The 18,620-nt window shown below is 36.9% G+C and overlaps 1 protein-coding gene and 1 long non-coding RNA gene across 4 annotated transcripts; both read left to right on the top strand.

The window, feature by feature from the left end:
- The first annotated feature begins 726 nt into the window (after positions 1-726).
- On the top strand, positions 727-8,802 carry LOC147845255 (uncharacterized). 3 transcript variants are annotated; one of them, XR_015942846.1, is made up of 4 exons: positions 727-755; positions 2,960-3,065; positions 4,357-4,541; positions 4,704-5,178. It is a non-coding gene; the product is annotated as an uncharacterized LOC147845255 (long non-coding RNA). The 3 variants fall into 3 exon arrangements; XR_015484344.2 differs by lacking the exons at positions 727-755; positions 2,960-3,065 and adding exons at positions 3,161-3,260; positions 5,298-8,802 and having other exon boundaries at positions 4,704-4,908; XR_015942845.1 differs by lacking the exons at positions 727-755; positions 2,960-3,065 and adding an exon at positions 3,162-3,260.
- A 787-nt stretch (positions 8,803-9,589) lies between these two features.
- Positions 9,590-16,514, top strand: LOC110439612 (uncharacterized). Its single transcript, XM_087250212.2, has 3 exons — positions 9,590-9,640; positions 10,247-10,396; positions 14,418-16,514. Exons 2-3 carry the CDS (start codon positions 10,312-10,314, stop codon positions 15,548-15,550), a joined length of 1,218 nt encoding a protein of 405 aa, XP_087106338.1. The 5' UTR covers positions 9,590-9,640; positions 10,247-10,311; the 3' UTR covers positions 15,551-16,514.
- Positions 16,515-18,620: the final 2,106 nt, after the last annotated feature.

Here is an 18,620-nt window from a genome sequence, read left to right as displayed (position 1 = left end):
CTGCATGATTTTCAAAGTAGTCGTGTCACCGATGTTTTGGTAAAGTTAGTTTTATATTCGCACATTTGTTTATTTAGAAGTCTCTATATTGTTTACCCTGTTACTTCCCAGATAGCAGGCAGTAATCGGCCCGAGCTCGGCTGCCCTCCGTCGCCTCCGGCTCCGACTCGGCATCGGCGAGTGTTATCCGGGCCGAGTGCGGCCCGCAGCTCGCTCGCGCACATGCGGTTGGGATGCGGCTGTAAAGCACTGGCCCGATTCCGATCAACCATATCCGGCCCGAGTCTGTCTGTAGAGTCCTGGCCGCCTCTGGCAAGGACTCGGCTGATGGCAACCGATTAAGTTCTTATTTTATCTAGTAATCTGTTAGCTCCACGTTTAATGCTAATTTGAGAAAATATTAATGGTACGATAGCAAAAAAAAAAAAAAAAGAATATTTAGTGTGGATGGTCGCTATGTTTAGACGCAAACAAAACATTATTATTTATAAATAGATTATACATGTCATCTAGAGAAAAACTATGTAAAATTCGCTTATTTTTGAGATAGCACGCTCCTGTGCTGAGTTTTTTTTTTTTTAAAGCAGAAGTTGGTTTCATAATAAACACATGCGTTACTAAACTCCTGATCCAACCTCCATCCAGACGGTGGCGGTAATGCTCCAAAAAGCTGGTTGTCAACCACCATGGCACGAAGATCACAAGAAGAAAAAGCTTGGTTTTTTCAAAGATTCACGTGGATTCTGGTCAGAAAGGTAAGCTTTTTACTGCTTGTGTACTGTATAATTAGCGAATTTAGAGCTTAAAACATTTCCACGGTGTTTGGTTGTAACAGCGTTTAGTAGTGGTGGGCAAAGCGAGGCTTCGTGAAACACTGAAACAGTCGAAGCAAATGTGTCGAAGCTTCGAAACGTTTCGAAACCTCACTCTACAGTGACATCTAGTGGTCATTTTTTATATATATTGCACTGAAACAGCTTCAGCAAAGAACGATTGAACAAATTGAGGGATTAAACCCCACTTTGTGAAAGTGGAATCCTTCAAGTAACATAGTACAGTGGTTAAGGTGTCAGACATCCATGCAGGAGTAGTAGGTTTCGAAGCCAGTCAGTAGCAGTTGTTTTAAAATGCTTTAATACCAGTTGGTAATGCTTTGCTCTTGTATCGTTTTGTTTCAACATTGGTCTGATATCCGAATAAACAATTTGTGAATAAATATGTCTTGTTTTTGTCTTAAAACAGGGTTGTTGCTAGATCAAAAACGGTGGCCTGAAGTTATCAAGAATTATTTATATTATTCATTAAATTTCCCATTTATTGTATTTTATTAATGTCTACCCAAACCCTAAACCCAACCATACTGTAAAAATATTTATTATTGTTTTACAGTGTTTCCAAAATGATGCTAAATTGATGGCGTAACTGCAGCTGTATCCTATTTAGGCTACACAAAACAGAAACATGATTAAAATACATAAAACCATGATTTCGAAGTCGGGATTCGAACCCAAAACATCATGCTAAGCATAGAATCAATAAGCAAACCCACAGTGCTCTAAGCCATTTGAGACAGAGATGATTTGGAGACCTTGGCAGTCAAATTAGGATTCACCAGGTCTCGAAACGTTTCTAAGCTGATCGATGCTTTGAATCGCTTTAGTCATGTGACTAGGTGTTTCGAAACACTTTAGTCACGTGACTTGGGTGCTTCGGATCATGCTTCGGTGCAGTGATTCGAAACACTTGCGCTTCGGGATCTCGACACTGTGTCAAAACATCAGTTTCACGTCAGCCATCCCTAGCGTTTAGTAATTTAAAACAGTTTGATACAAAATGTAACTTGCTTTAAGAAACACGACTGGAGCTAATGTATGCTAACGCTAACAGTTACAAACACGTTTGAAAGTTCCTGTCCCTAACACAATGTTAGATTGTAACGTGTGTAGTAACTGAAAACTATTTTAATTATTTTAAAGAAACATGAAACGAATTTGTGTGTATTCTAACTTTGCGTTAAAGAAAGTTTCTGTAGACGAATCCAATAACTAACTTGGCAAAACGTGTTTTTTTCCTGATTTAACATTATAAAGTACCGTGGATGTTGAAAAAATCATTGTACAGGCGTATACTTATCCAACAGTATTAATTCTGTGATTATGTGTAAATAAAAAACTAATCGTTTTGGAATAATAAAATATTATTGTTTATCTTGTTTATGCAGTTAGTCACGAAAATGATCGAAACTCGACTGTTTACTATTCTCTTTAAATTATCCAAGAGAAATATATTACTATGCACTTTAATTCATATTTTTTAGCCTATGTGAATCAATTATATCTTTTGTTCAAGCTGTAATGGTCAGTTAATGTAAAACTGAACGTCTTAAAGCAGATTTTGATGGGGTTTTTTTTATGTTATTGACAGTGATAAATTCTGATTTAAATGAATGGGTAACAATATTTGTTTAAGTCTTGTTGTTCTTGTTTAACAAAGGTTAGTGAGATCATTTTGCAGCACATCACGACCAAAGAAGTCAATGGCACACTCTTTTGAACGTGAACAGGCATGTTGTAGTTGTGTGCTAAAAGTCCATTATAAGCTGTAAACTGCTGATACATTTTCAACATAGATTGAGCTTTTCAGACATTACATTACTAATTGCTTCACAAACAGCTGAAATGGTTTATTGTTATTGGCTATCATCATCAAACATTTTTCACAATGGTAGGTTAATCTTCATGGGTACAGAATAATGCATGTGCTTGACCATCTTACAAATCTATGTCTCAGATTCATAAGGCTGTCACTCTGCATGAATCTCCGAATAAATCTTGTGCAACCTTCTGTGTACTGATTATTTACACTATAGGTATTATAGGCATTAATTAACTTTGATAGTATTTCAGGATTTGAACTTTTCTTTACGGGAGGTTAACAACAATGTGATGTTTTATTATAGATGCATATGAGGAAGCTCGACTCAAACATCCACACGCAACTGTGATTTCTGACTGGTAGACAGATGAGGATGATGATCGCCTGTCATACATCTAAAGACAGAACAGGTTTGTTTGCAATTATTTTAAACACATACTGTCAACATTATGTCATTGATCTATTACAACCTTTGAGTTTTGCTCTGGCACTATACTAAAGTGATGTTTTGTTTTGTAAATGTATCTGATTAAGGGACATTATAGACACATCTATACCATGATGAAGAAAAATTACTTGGAACAAAGAGGCTGGATAAAAGGCAGGTATGAAGATTTCAGAAATCAATGCAGCACCACAAGTACCATCACCATCAATGACTTTGGCAGAAATCTTAAGACCACCATCAAGATGCACAGATACTGTACATTCCAGTACACCAGGCGTGTCCAAACTACGGCCCGCGAGGCTTTTTATAAATATCAATAGAATCTGGCCCGCTATACAAAAATGAACAAAATTCAATAAATAACCACCGGGTGTCGCTATTACATGCATTCAATTAAGCAGCAGTTCTTGTTATGATATCTATCTATCTATCTGTCTGTCTGTCTGTCTGTCTGTCTGTCTGTCTGTCTGTCTGTCTGTCTACACACAGTTGAAGTCTGAATTATTAGCCCCTCATTGATTCATTTATTCTTTTTTAAATATTTCCCATATGATGTTTAACAGAGCAAGAACATTTTTACAGTATGTCTGATAATATTTTTTCTTTTGGAGAAAGACTTATGTTTTATTTCGGCTAGAATAAAAAGCGGTTTAAATTTTTTTATGAACCATTTTAAGGTCAAAATTATTAGCCCCTTAAGTCTTCAGAACAAACCATTGTTATACAATAACTTGCCTAATTACCTTAACTTGACTAGTTAACTTGATTAACCTAGTTAAGCCTTTAAATGTCACTTTAAGCTGTATAGAAGTGTCTTAAACATATTTAGTCAAATATTATTTACTGTCATCATGGCAAAGATAAAATAAATCAGTTATTAGAAATGAGTTACTAAAACTAATATGTTTAGACATGTGTGGAAAAAAATGTTTAACTCTCCGTTAAACAGAAATTGGGGAAAAAATAAACGGTGTCTAATAATTTAGTTTTTTTGCATCTGGCCCTCGGTACACCTATGAACATTTACAGTCTTTGTTCTAGTGCAGTTTGAGATCAAGACAGAACTTATTGCATCTTGTGATGTCTTTGTAAGAATTGAAGACATCACTAAATTTGTTAAGGTTTAATGCAGCTAGAAAGTAAAGATCAACTAGAGAATATCAGCAGTGTCTAACCCACTGTTGTATTTACAGAAGTTGTATGAGAATAAGCTACAGGTTGATTTATACTAATCTGTTATTTTTCTTTTTTAGCACGACTGACTGAAGTTTTAAAATCATGCAACGTCATAAAGCAGCAGCTGGGCCTGATTCTCACAAAACCAAAACAGACGTGATGAAATTCCAGATGTAAACACATTTGACCTTCCTTTGGCCAATTTGATTTGGAAAAGCTTGAAAATCAACTAAAGGAGCAGCCCGAACAAATGAAGAAACTGGTAAGTTCAAGCTCTTGCTAATTTCAAAGTGTTTTAAGTTTATTTGTTTTTTTATTGTTTTTTTTTTGCTTCGTAGGTAGCCTACTTTTTTCCTAATTTTTTCTTTTTTATTTACATTAGTACTTGTTCACTACTAATTATCTGTTTATCTTTTAATCACAGATGGAGTGAGGACAAATGTCCATACCACGCCACTGATAAAGAACTGGAAAAATGCATTACAAGGTAGCTACAACTTGCCCCTGACAGGGGTGGAGGAAGAAAGAAGAGAAAGCTAATGTGTCAAATGTCTACATCACTATTTTGTTTTATTTTTTTAAACAACATTTTAAGTGTATTAGGATGTTCCCTGATACTTGAACAATTTGTTTCTTTCATTTGCATTTATATATGTATATGTATATATATGTGTGTGTGTGTGTGTATATATGTATGGTATGTATGTATGTGTGTGCGCCAAATTCTGAAGAAACATCTTGATACATTTTTAATAAACGTAATACAAATAAAATTATAAATATAAAATTGCACAAGACGTGTATATATATGAAATGTATAATCATCTCACTCATGTCTTGCTGTTTGTGCAATTGATTTTGTTCAAGTTTATTTAAAAATAAGTTTGACTTTATACTTCTGCAATATATATATATATATATATATATATATATATATATATATATATATATATATATATATATATATATATTTGTTTGTTTATTATAATTTTAATGTTTTATTAAAAAATGTTTCAAGATGTTTCTTCAGAATTCTGCAGTACTTTTTACAAGTTTGACTTGAATATTTTACGGATTGTCATTGGTATTTTTAAGATGTTTCTTGCTATATCTTAAATTGGTTTCTATATTTAGGTTTATATAAAATTTAGCTGTTTTTTACAAATTTTTAATTCAAGTCTATTGGGAAAACAGGGTTGTTTTAAAAACATCTGTGTTTGTGTGTAATTTTTAGATTTTTTGTTTAAATCTTTCTGTGTGTCTTTAATGTGTTGTTTTATTGTTGTTTTTATATTGATATTCTTGTGCACTACAAAATTATTTATAAAATTTTAGTACTATTTTTTTTCTTGCAATCAATAAACGTTTAACATTTATTTATTTTGTCATTTGTCTGATTATTTTCGTTACAGAATATGTATGCAGTTTGCACTTTATTTAAAGGTTAAACGCAGTGCTTACACTTTGTGTTTACATTATAGCCTGTGTTTGCTGTTATATAAATTCAAATGGTTGTAATACCATATATCAAGTACCAATGTAATTCCAAAAGGTTTTATAAGGTGTATAAATACGGAGTCGCGCCAGCTCCGGGCCGCAGCGCACATTACCCTCGCGCCGATTCCGGCGCGGATGCGCAGCGTCGGCTTGCTTACGGCCGCCGCATCTGGCCCGCTTGATTCGGGCCGGAATCGGGCAGTGAGTCCACAGGCATCCGGCCCGAGTCCGGCAGCCGAAGTTGGGCCGAGGGGTTAGTCTCCGGCAGGTGACAATCTAGCCGGAACTGGCCCGAGTGTATTTTGCTATTTGGGATGTCTCAATACATACAGCTACATTCACTTATATAATAGCCATGTAAGTCTTATATTATTATACAGTGATATATTATCATTTGTTAAAAGAAACAATTTCTGAACTTCACATTGAGGTTTTATTTGTCAAGTTTAGTCAATATATTGATATGAGCTAACTATTAGCATTTTTTTTGTCATTTATTTATCACTGAACTTGTTCTTTATGTGAGTTTAGAGTCCTTTATTTCTCTTAAAGCACATGCAGATCTGTACTGGTTTCTGTAAGACAGTCAACACACTCTTAACAGGTCAATTATTTCTTTCCAAAAGTGTCTTCACATTTTAACAATCAAAATGTAACTTGTTTCTGTGCCAATTTTGTTTTCTTTCCTCCGTTTTTTAGTTGAACAGAACATGTGTGAGCAGCTCAGCTCAGCTCTCTCGAAAGCCTCTTATTCACCTGGTATGTAACAAAGATGTTTTTCCCTCTGATTATCACTTGTGTTTGTGCATACAAATATGCGTAGACATTCACAAGAGAATATAAAAGATACTCTTTGACAAAACCTTTTCCGTTTAACACAGTAAAGCTATCACATACTGTCCATTTTTGCTACTTTTGTCCTTTGTAGATAATTGTTTTTTACATTAATCACAAATGGATGAGACACACTGTAACTTCAAACTCATTTGTGTTAATTCCAGGTGCTGTGAAATGTTGTTGTAACGTCATTACAGGACCAAAACAGAACGTCCTCCTAAAGTCTTATTCGAAACCAAGTGTGCCGCAAGCCTACGTTCGAGTGAAGGTTTCGGCCGTTAGATCGCCCCCTGGGGGCTGGCTGCAGTACAAGTCATAAAGCCCGCCTCCTCCGTGTTAATGAAGGAGACTTGAGCCCAAATAAAAAAAAATATTACACTTGCAATAAAATGTCCCGAAAGATAGTCGTGGTCGATTAAGGCACTGGTTATTGTGCTGAAATAGGTGCAGATCTTCATTTTTGTAAACAGTTTGTTTTTAGCAGTAATTTAATGCTGGGCGTGTCATCATGATTCACAGCTGTGATTGACAGTTTCTCAAAGCGCGGCGTCTGAGCTTCGGCAGGAGACTGAAGTAGACTGAAATGTTATTATTCGATTTCTGTGTTATTTTACCATGACAAAATGAGTTCAGCAGTAAACTATAGTTTCTGACATACATGATCCTGGTGGAACACTGTTTATTCGCTAAGTTCAGGGCTTTTTTCGGGCTTTATTAGTTTGCTGATACACGCCTAGCCACCCAGATAGCAAAACACAGTTCCGGCTAGATTCTCGCCTGCCGGAGACTTATCTCTTAGAGCTCAGACTGACTAATGTTACCTCTGCTGGACCTACTCCGGATGCCTGGACTCACTGCCCGATTCCAGTCCGAGTCAATCGAGCCAGATGCGGCGGCCGAGCGAGCAGGCGCTGCCGCATGCGAGCCGGAATCAGCCCGCGACGCCGCGAGTAAGTTATGCGCTGCGGCCTGGAGCTGGCGCGATTGAATATATAAAACCCTCATATTTGTTAACGTTATTACATCCATTTGTGTTGATATGACAGCAAACGCATGCTGAGAAGTTCGGGGGGCGTAGTTGATTTTACATAAAGCGTTTGGTTGGAAGCTCGGCTCTGCTCATTTTCGCGGCTCCTCCTCTGGCTCCATCAGACAATCCTTCTGCGCATGTCAAGGCTCCAATTTCAGCAGTCTTTTGCGACAGTTTGTGCCCGTCAAGCAGGCGTTTTGCCCTCAAGGCGTTCAATGGGAAAAAGGGCTGTCGCGTCGTCCATATTTTTTACAGTCATTGTTCGAAACGTTATTATATGACTAAAGGAGGACTATGTAGATACGTTCTGTTAATGTTAAAAAAGTTCTCTTTGTAACGTTATTAAGTGACCATAGCAGGACCAAAACAGAACGTCCTCCTAAAGTCATATTCATAACGTTATTATATGACTAAAAAAAGACCATGTGAAAACGTTCTGTAAATGTTAGAAAGGTTCTCTTTGTATCGTTATTATGTGACCATAGAATGGCCAAAACAGAATGTCCTCCTTAAGTCATACTGGTAACGTTATTTTATGACTAAAAGAGAACGTTTTAAGAACGTCCCTAATGTTCTGTAAAGGTTCTGGATTTTTATTACCTTTAGGGAACTTTCAGGGAACGTTGTGCAAGGTCGCGCGAACGTCGCCTCCTACCTGGCAATATCATCACAAGTATCAGTGCTATCAGTTTTTGTATTTCTATTTGTTGTAATGGCCTGTTGTTATTGCAATAAAAATAAATAAATAAATAAATAAATAAATAAAGCAGTGCAATGTGGCTGTATATCAGCAGTGGTGGAATGCGTGTTATAGTGTACACTAGGCACTCGAGAATGATTGTCCCTCTACCTGTTGTTTTAATCCCCTGAGAACTTTGGTCATCTTCAGAATGCAAATGAAGACACTTTAGATGAAATCTGAGAGCTCCTTCATCTGTCATACACAGCAAGAGTCCCGAGATGCTCAAAAGTCCAGAAAAGGAACCAAAAACATTGACTTTGACTGTGACTTTAGTGGTTAAGTTGTAATCGAGTTCTGAGAACATTTTGTGTGCCAGAAAATGTTGAAAAAAGCAGCCATGCCCAAAGTAGGCGCTGTTGAACCATATAGTGGCTGCCTTTTGACCCTGTAGCCTATTCTCTTCATTTCCATTCAGCAGAAGAAACTTACACAGGTTTGGAACAAGTAGAGGATGAAAAAAATGTCAGAATTGTAATTTTTATGTAAAACTACCCCTTTAATGCTTTCGTAAATTTAATATTATCACTGAAGATTGCTAAAGAATGGCAGGAAACGTGGAACAGATTATAAGAGACGACAATTTATATAAAACAATAAGAAACCCTATATAGGCCTATGAAGTTGTAGAAATAGAAAAGAAGAGGACATAATTATGAGGATGAGATTTGGACTCAGATATTAATAGGAAGTAATGTGTAGTAGACATGCAAGTCATCATGAACTGGATTAAAAAAAGTTTCTCAAAATTGGCTTAAAATGTTTAGATTAAAATTTTTTGATCAACTTTAAATACTGAAGTGTGTGTTTGTGTGTGTGAGAGAGAAATCTAATCTATATTTTAAATATTTTTTATTAATCTTTTTATTTTTATTAATTTATTTTTAATTTCATTAATCTATTTTTATTTTATTTATTTCTGTGTTTTCTCTGTATTATATTTTATATCCATATTTGTTTGCACTACTGCCCTTTTTTCACTGTCTTGTTTGTACACAGCGACGCTGCACTGCTTTGACAATACAAATGTACAGTTATTTGTCATGCCAAAAAAGCTCCTAAAATGTGTAATGTGTGTGAGAGAGAGAAAGAGAGAGCAGAAATATTATAAAGTGAAAAACATGGGAGAAATGTATAAATAAGTCATGACTGCAACAGTAAGTGGCAAAAAAGCGAAACAAAACAGACTTTTATTTTGTCGTGACGTGTGACGTCATCAGGCGGCGCCGCTTCAGCGCTGTGATTCAACTGGAGAAAGGTTTGTGTTTTTAAACGTTTACGGATATAACCCGATTTAATTAAAGTTTCAGATTTTTTTTATCCGATGCTAAATTATGTACCTGCTTTGGACAATAATATTTAAGCCCTTTATACAACGTAGTACTATTTTATTCTCAGTAGCAGAGGGCTATTGTTTGAAACCGAAAAGAGTGTAATAGTGTTTTAAAGCAGGGTTTCTCAAACTTTTCTGATAAGAGTTAAAGTTGGTTTTATATTCACACATTCGTTTATTTAGCAGTCTATATATTGTTTACCATGTTACTTTAAATATTTGATCGGAATTAGCATGCAAGTGTGACTTGAAAACAACATTAACACTGTTTATTTGACTGTGAACAATGTTGTACTTTATAGTTACTTTAAGTTATACTTCAATGAAATTATATCATTAAGGGGAAAGTCCGAATGTGCGAATATAAAACCGATTTTACCTCTATTTTTAAAAAAATGTTTTACCTGATTTCTTTTTTTGATAATTAAAAGAAACTGTTTAAGCAAGTGTTAAGATAAGTTATTTTGTATCTGTTCATTGTTTAATTTATTTTAAACGGGACATTTTTATTGTTTTGTTAATTTTAAACAGGATAAAGTGTCCAAACTCAGAGAAAAACTCCTGCTGAATCGACTGATCTCCACACTGTTATAAAGATGGCGTTTATTAAAGAGGAGAGTGAAGATGTGAAGATTGAAGAAACATTCACAGTCAAACAGGAAGATCTGCAGGAACAAAAAGGTTGACTTTTATTCTCAAAGACCGACGCAGTCATTTGATCCTCATTCAGATATATTTTAATAATAAGAATACTAAATTAAATCCATCTTGCAGCCCTGAGTGTGCTGCCTAGTTCTCATAAATGCACATAAGCACTCATTAAAAGACAGAATGAGTTTCTTTCTTCACTTGTTCTCATGTCTTTTGTCTTTTATGTGTTTTTAGTCTCCCATTTTCTCTACCTTCTTAAGGTTATTGCTTTTCTTGTTCTTTTACTGTTTGTAAAGCATCCTTAGTGCTTTATAAAATAAATAAAAACAATAAATTAATAAAAGGTTTAACTAAGCTGACGATATTTGACCTACAGTATTCTCATAAAAGACTTAACATTTTAGGCCTTAAAAAGTCTTAAATTTACTGAAATGTTGTGCTGTATTGTGTATCTTTTAGTCTTTATTTTTTAAGTATATTTTTATTTTAAGTCTTTATTTTCTTTTGTTTATGTTTTTCTACCCAATCTGGCCAAAACCTATTCAATCACCAACAATTCAACTTAATAAAACTTTCAACTTTTTATTCAAAAAGGTCATTTTAACTCTATTTATCATAATGGTTTAATTATTTTACTCACAATAACATTTGTTTAAACGTGCTCCATGTATTTACTGCTGTGGATATCAACCTGGACAGATTGTTGTGCATAGATTTAGTTTGTTATAGTTTTTAAAACTTTAAAAACATTTGTTCATTTTTTAGTTTTAAAAATAAATTTTATTTTGATGGGGCAAATAAAAATCTTTTCTATCTGGGCCATTTGAAAAGTTCTGTAGCCTTTAGCCCTTTATGAGTCTAAAATTTCATTCATAATGGTCTTAAAAATATCATAAAGTCTTAAATTTAACTTTGTAAAACCTGCAGAAACCCTATTTTACAGTATGTCAAAAATGTGGATGCCCCCAATATTGAGCATCCTGAAAGAAATGGACACTAGAATAATTAATTGTTATAAAATATTTTACAGTCGCAGAATATAGACCATATTCATCATGCACCAACAGGCGGCGCCATTGGAATCTTTTTGCTTGAGACTTTTTTAAAGAATAAATTTTTAGATCCTAAATATCAGTTTAATGCTGCTGAGGCATGGGGCAATAACTATATTCAAGGTTTACCGCAGTTTGGAAAAGTCAAGGTTTTAAAATCGCCAACATTTCCTGCTGCACCGTTCCTACAGTATATGTAAGTTTTTTTTTTTAATGTTTTGTTTTTTAGGACAACAGTATCTCCTGCAGTAAAGACCAAAGAGGCTGTTTTCAATCGTAAAGAAATCTGTGATTCATTTCAATTATTTAGCCTGACATGTTTACTGCTCAAAAATATTTTAAAAGTGTCTCAGAAGAAAATATATTTTAGGATATCATACTGTCAGAATCTTATACTGGCCCATGCCTAATGCTGCTTGATGTCGCAAAGTCATATTTTCTCATTTAATTATTTTTATTTGTTTGTATATTTGTATATTTGTATATTTGTCATGAACACACCTGTTTGTAGAGCAAGTAGTTTGACTGTTTTCGGCAGTTTATTATTTCTGGTCAAAATAATACCAAAATCCACATCGTAAAAAAAATAGAAAAAGAATAATAATTATAATTAAAGAGCAAATCAAAAAGAGTATAGGCTACATTAATATTTGCAAAGGAAAAGAGTTGTTTGAGTATATTTAAAGTTGTGGTTGCTTTTTATCTTAAACGTCCTTTAAGGGTTCTTTCTGACTATTTTTGTGTATGTAAATACCTAATTAAGTTAAAAGATTTAACATAAAATAGTTCTATTTTTTTATATTGTCTATTTATATGAACTAATATTTTGTATAACACATTTTCATTATTTAACAGATTTAATACTTCTATTAATCAAATGTGTGTGAGTGTGTGTGTGTGTGTGTGTGTGTGTGTGTGTATGTATGTGTGTATGTGTGTGTGTGTGTGTGTGTTAATTTGGGTGTTTATCCAAGGATCAAGTTTATGTAAGGATCGAGTTTATATGTCTGTGTATGTGGGTGTATGCATGCAGTAGGTTTATATATGTGCAAGTGTCATACTTGTTTTGAACATAGTATATGTTTATATGCGAGAAATTTATAGTTGTATATTCAAGTGTAGACATGCAAAACCCTACATTGTGCCTCATAGCCATCTGTGTTTGGTATCGGGAAGGTGGATGGTGAGGCGACAGGTTGACTTAAACTTTTATGAACCTATTTGATGTGTTTCCGATGCTAGTCGGCATCGCTCTCCCGCAGTTTGCAGAGCGCCGAAACAAAAGGTTTATCGGAACTTAAAAAGCCGAATAACGTCCACATCAACTACTTTGTCTGGATTCTTACTTGTGGAAGCTTGTTCCTCTATATCTGTATTCAGGTCAAAATATCGTATAATATAACAAAATATCGTAAATGGGTTTAAAAATCATATCACCGCTATTGAAAAAAAATCTATTGTGATATATTGATATTATATAATTGTCCAGCCCTACGTTAGATATAGAGAACAAGATGAATTAAATATCACTTTTAGCAAATATAGTGAGATTAGATCCAGCGTAACTCGTAACATCAAAAAAGAAAAAACATTTATAAATTAACCCACTTCTCATTTACTAGTCTGTTATGAGCCATATCATACCTCTTGAGCCTCCGATCTCCTCCTGATTTGCAGTTTCTGTTTGTTTTTTGAAAATGTAATTGTCTTCAAATCTGAAAATATAATTTATTTTATAGTGTGAGTTGTTATTCGATGTGATACGAAGCTGCAAGCATGTTCTTTTGGACAGAATTTTTAACTAAGGTGTAATGTTGTCCGGATACTGGAATTTCTAACTTCATTACCTTGCTATATATTGATGTTCAATAGGCTACTATTTTTTAATGTAACAACAATTGTATCAAAAATGGTACAAAAAATTATTTCTTAAGAAGAAAATGATTTTTTTTTCAGTTTTCCTCAAAATAGGTTTATGTGGGCATTGTAGCACTTTAAATGCATGTAATGCCTGTTTCATTTAAACTTGAGCAGAAATTCCATATATGCCTCACAAAAGTAGCAGAACATTCCAGGAAATCCCTAATATGGATGAAGGCATCCAGCTATTGCTGTTGGATGAAAATAAGATCTGAGTAAATATTAAAAGGCTTCAACTGATCATTTACACGACTGCGCCCATAAATGGTTTACATGTGTACTTCCAGCCATCTTAGGTATATTTATAAGAAAGTCGATTTATAATTTATTGCTAACTGACGTAGCATGTTACAGTAGAATATAGCTATAAAATAATATGCTAGATGCATAGATGCTAGATTATGTCAAAATAAGATGTTTCCAAATATCAATCCGTTTTCTAAAACACAAAGTTTTGACCAAATTAATCCACAAAATCAACCCAGAATGGATGAAAATGACCCAACAGCACACAAGGGGAAAGGTGCATATTTCAGTCTTTATGCAGATGCTGTACAGGTATGTCTCATGTTTGCGAGACAAATATTCAGCTGTTTGTTCAACTGTTACCTCAGAACTTTTTTTTTTTCCAATGCGTTTACCAGTCAGGCACAGAATGAATAAGTATTCCCTGTCTGCTTAACAAATTTTAGAAAAACATTTTGTTGTAATTCTGAATATATACAAATAAAAATAGGCCACTTACATTCAAATCTGTGTCTTATCAATATGACCAAAATGACTTTTAAGAGAAACTCTGAAAACTGGACTGACACAGTTTCAATTTACTAGAACTTCTAAGTTAAGTGGCTTCAGCACAATTGAAATTGTAAAAGCAATAGATGAAGATGAATTGAATCTGCTTAAATGTGTACACGTTAATGGACTGAACAAAATATGATCTGATTTATTTTACATTTAATGTGCATCAAAATTACAGTGTGTAGCCAATATTTCCTGTGTCTTTTCACCTTTACGCTTTTGATAAGATTTTTAAGACTTAATGAAAACTGTTTTTTTTTTTTTTTTTTTTTTTTTAGAGCTAATTGAAGAGAATGAGGGGAGTAAAGAAGAGGAACATGATGTCAAAATTGAGGAAAAAACTAATTTACAGACCAATGGTATTTTGAAAAAAAGAGACGAAAATCGTTTCACCTGCACTCAATGTGGAAGGAATTTTGGAAGAAAAGGCGATCTTACGATTCACATGAGGATCCACACTGGAGAGAAACTGGTCACATGCACTCAGTGTGGGAAGAGTTTCAGCAAATCATCATCCCTTAATCAACACATGAGGATCCACGCTGGAGAGAAACCATCCGCATGCTCCCAGTGTGGGAAGAGTTTCAGTTGCTCATCTCACCTTAATAAACACATGAGGAACCACACTGGAGAGAAACCATTCTCATGCACTCAGTGTGGGAAGAGTTTCAGCTACTCATCATCCCTTAATTACCACATGATGATCCACGCTGGAGAGAAACCATCCGCATGCTCCCAGTGTGGGAAGAGTTTCAGTTGCTCATCTCACCTTAATAAACACATGATGATCCACACTGGAGAGAAACCATTCACATGCACTCAGTGTGGGAAGAGTTTCAGAAACTCATCATCTCTTAATCACCACATAAGGATCCACACTGGAGAGAAACCATTCACATGCACTCAGTGTGGGAAGAGTTTCAGCCAATCATCATCTCTTAATCACCACATAAGGATCCACACTGGAGAGAAACCATTCACATGCACTCAGTGTGGGAAGAGTTTCATACAATCATCACAACTTAATCTACACATGAGGATCCACACTGGAGAGAAACCATTCACATGCACTCAGTGTGGGAAGAGTTTCAGTCGCTCATCTCTCCTTAATCACCACATGAGGATCCACACTGGAGAAAAACCATTCTCATGCACTCAGTGTGGGAAGAGTTTGAGACGCTCATCATCTCTTAAACAACATATGAGGATCCACACTGGAGAGAAACCATTCACATGCACTCAGTGTGGGAAGAGTTTCAGACGCTCATCTCACCTTAATCACCACATGAGGATCCACACTGGAGAAAAACCATTCTCATGCACTCAGTGTGGGAAGAATTTCAGCAAATCATCATCCCTTAATCACCACATGAGGATCCACACTGGGGAGAAACCATTCACTTGCACTTAAGCTGCGGTCACACTGGACTTTTATGCCCATTGACTTCCACACTGGAGAGAAACCATTCACATGTACTCGGTGTGGGAAAAGCTTAAACCAATCAGAAAACCTTAATAAACACATGAAGGTCCACTCTGGTGTGAAAGAGTATATGTGCTTTGAGTGTGAGAAGACTTTTATATCAGCTCCAAAAACTGCACCAAGCGATTCACACTGGAGAGACCGTACAATTGTTCAAACTGTGACAAGAGGTTTAATCAGTTAACACATCTGAAAACACAAAAGAGGATTCACACTGGAGAGAAACGTACAGATCTGATCAGTGTCTACAGAGTTTCGCTCATTCGCAGCAGCTTAAAAAACACATGGACAAAAAGTTGCACACATGAAATGAATGCAGCAAAACATTTTCTCACAGGATGTTTCATGTCTGAATAATGTTTGAAAAGGCTGAGTAACGGTATACTGTTTTCCTACACTGCAGTAGATGGGGTTGTAAATGTCTCGCGCTCCTCGCATTTATGTAAACAATGATGGCAGCTGAGAGAAGAACAGTTTCATAAACATCTGGCAAACAGCACCTCTGCGGCTTGAAATCTCATCTGTTATCCACTCTCCAGTGTGTTCATGTAGCTAGTGTTGTGTTGGATGATGTTATCTGTCTGATTCCCTGAATGAGAAATCCAGGTTGGAGTATGTGGTAAATCGTGACTGGATGCCTGCATTACTCATCAATGGATATATAAAAGTAGTTGTGTTAGCTACTCAGGAGTCCTCATGTCAAGACCTCCCATCTCATTGATTATTTAACCTTATGGTTTTGTTTTGCATTACTTATATCATGTAGTTAACGTGTTGTTGTGATTATATCCTAAGTTCTTTATCTTCATTAGTATCCCTAGACATTTGTTGGTTGCATTGATTGATTGTTCTATGAGTTACATTTTATAATAAATCATTTGCATTCAGGTTATTTTGTTGGTTCATCTCTCTTTTGTGCTGCGACTCAAACAAGCGGGTCATAACACTTTGTAAAATGTGTCCGGTTGTATCTGAGATTTTGTCCTTTCAGTCATGACCATGGGTGACAGTAGGTACTTAGATTACCTTTCGTCTCAGCTCCTTCACCACAACAGACAATCACATTAACTCCATTACCACCCGGCAGCTAGCTCTCTACAACTCTCACATGGCCGCCCACTGAAGCTAAACAGGGCTGTTCCCGGTCAGTACCTGAATGGGAGACCACATGGGAAAGATAGGTTGCTGCCGGAAGTAGTGTTAGTGAGGCCAGCAGGGGGCGCCCAACCTTTGGTCTGTGTGTTTGAGTGACGGGGACGCTATACTGCTCAGTGAACACCGTTTTAAGATGTTAGGTCTCTGTCCATCATGGCCATATTCAATTGGCTTCATCATGTGTGGGCTGGCGCAAAATGGCTGGCGTCGTGTCATCCAGGTGGATGCTACACACTGGTGAAGTGGTGGAGGAGAACCCCCCCATTGTGTAAAGTGCTTTGAGTGCCCAGAAAAGCGCTATATAAATGTAAGGAATTATTAGGGGCCAAGTAGAACGCCTTAGCCTCACAGCAAACATTTTGGTCTACAAGCTGTCACTGCCGTCTTCCCATGAGAGTGGCCACAGGCTCTGTGCTGGCTGCCCCAGAAACTCGATTCACTCCAGAGTAGAACCGAACAACTCCGGCAGGGGCAAACCGCGACTGCACTGCACTGAGAGCAACGCAAAAAATTCCTGAACGAGCCAGCCAGGAGTCGAACCTAGAATCTTCTGATCCTTAGTCAGACGCGTTATCCATTGCGCCACTGGCCCAGTCCATGTGAACATGGAGTTCCTTCAACGCATGCTGTGCTTTGTTGTCATGGCAAGTTGTGGTGTCGATAGGATGCTCTTACACCGAGCATGTGACAGTCCCTCCCAAGAAGAACTGTGATCCAGGCTCTTTGACTTTCTCTTCCCCAGGAGGAGGTTGCAAACGGTAGAGTTATTTTTGTCAGAGCAGCTGCAGCACACCTGGGTGGAGGCCCACAGCTAGACTTGAGGGCAACCTTCAGCCAGACCTTCCCTGGTGGTCTAATGGTTAGGATTTGGCGCTCTCACTGCCGCGGCCCGGGTTCGATTCCCGGTCAGGGAACTTCCTTTTCACCTCCATGCTGAACTTTGAGCAGTGGTGAACTCATTTGGCGAAGGCAAGAAAGCGGCTCTGAGCGCAAAAGATGTCCTTCGAGCCGGAGTCAAACTTGCGACCTAAGGATTGCCATCATCCCACCTACAGTCCTCCTCTCTACCAACTGAGCTATCGAAGGCTTACGGGGCAGTTCCACAACCACATCGTATAAGGTAGCTGCAGTCCGACCGCTGGCCAAAAAGGACAGATGCAAAAGCACTCAAGCCTTCCCATAGCGGGAGTCGAACCCTGGCCGCCTGGGTGAAAACCAGGAATCCTAACCGCTAGACCATTTGGGAACTGCCACTTTGGAAAGCCAGTCTTGGCACAAACTCCAGTTCATTCTGATCGCTGGCACATCCCTGCTCCGCTTGCACAAGTGCCACTCATACACTTACGCACTCTCTCATACACAGTATGCACCACTGGCCCAGTCTGCACTGTGTGACATATTTGCCGACATATAACAGAGACTGAAACATTGCTCACACTTGTCTGAGGTGGTCATTTTGACTGCAATCTTGTTTTAGGTTGGTACTTTGTTTTTGAATCTTGTTGGCTTTCCGAATGTGTATCTGTGCTGCAGTAGAACGCCTTAGCCTCACAGCAAACATTTTGGTCTACAAGCTGTCACTGCTGTCTTCCCAGGAGAGTGGCTGTACTGGTTTCTTCTGAAAGTCCTGAGGGATGTACAGGACCAAGACATGAGAGCAGTTGGGGCAGACTTTGAACCCAGGGGAGCACCCCACAGGCTATGTGCTGGCAGCCCCAGAAACTTGATCCACTCCAAAGTAGAACCAAACAACTCTGGCAGGGGCAAACTGCAACTGCAGTACACTGACTGAGAGCAATAAATCCTAAACGAGCCAGCCAAAAGTTGAATCTAGAATCTTCTG

Source organism: Danio rerio, chromosome 4 (assembly GCF_052040795.2).
Source record: "Danio rerio strain M-AB ecotype USA chromosome 4, GRCz13ab, whole genome shotgun sequence".
Taxonomy (NCBI): domain Eukaryota; kingdom Metazoa; phylum Chordata; class Actinopteri; order Cypriniformes; family Danionidae; genus Danio; species Danio rerio.
Note: the sequence above shows the minus strand (reverse complement) of the source record. Positions and strands in the feature narration are given on the sequence as shown.

Excerpts from the sequence above, each read along its gene's own strand:
- LOC110439612 (XM_087250212.2), top strand. The coding sequence starts at position 10,312 with ATGGCGTTTATTAAAGAGGAGAGTGAAGATGTGAAGATTGAAGAAACA. Across the intron at positions 10,397-14,417 it reads AGATCTGCAGGAACAAAAAG|AGCTAATTGAAGAGAATGAG; the intron begins GTTGACTTTTAT and ends TTTTTTTTTTAG.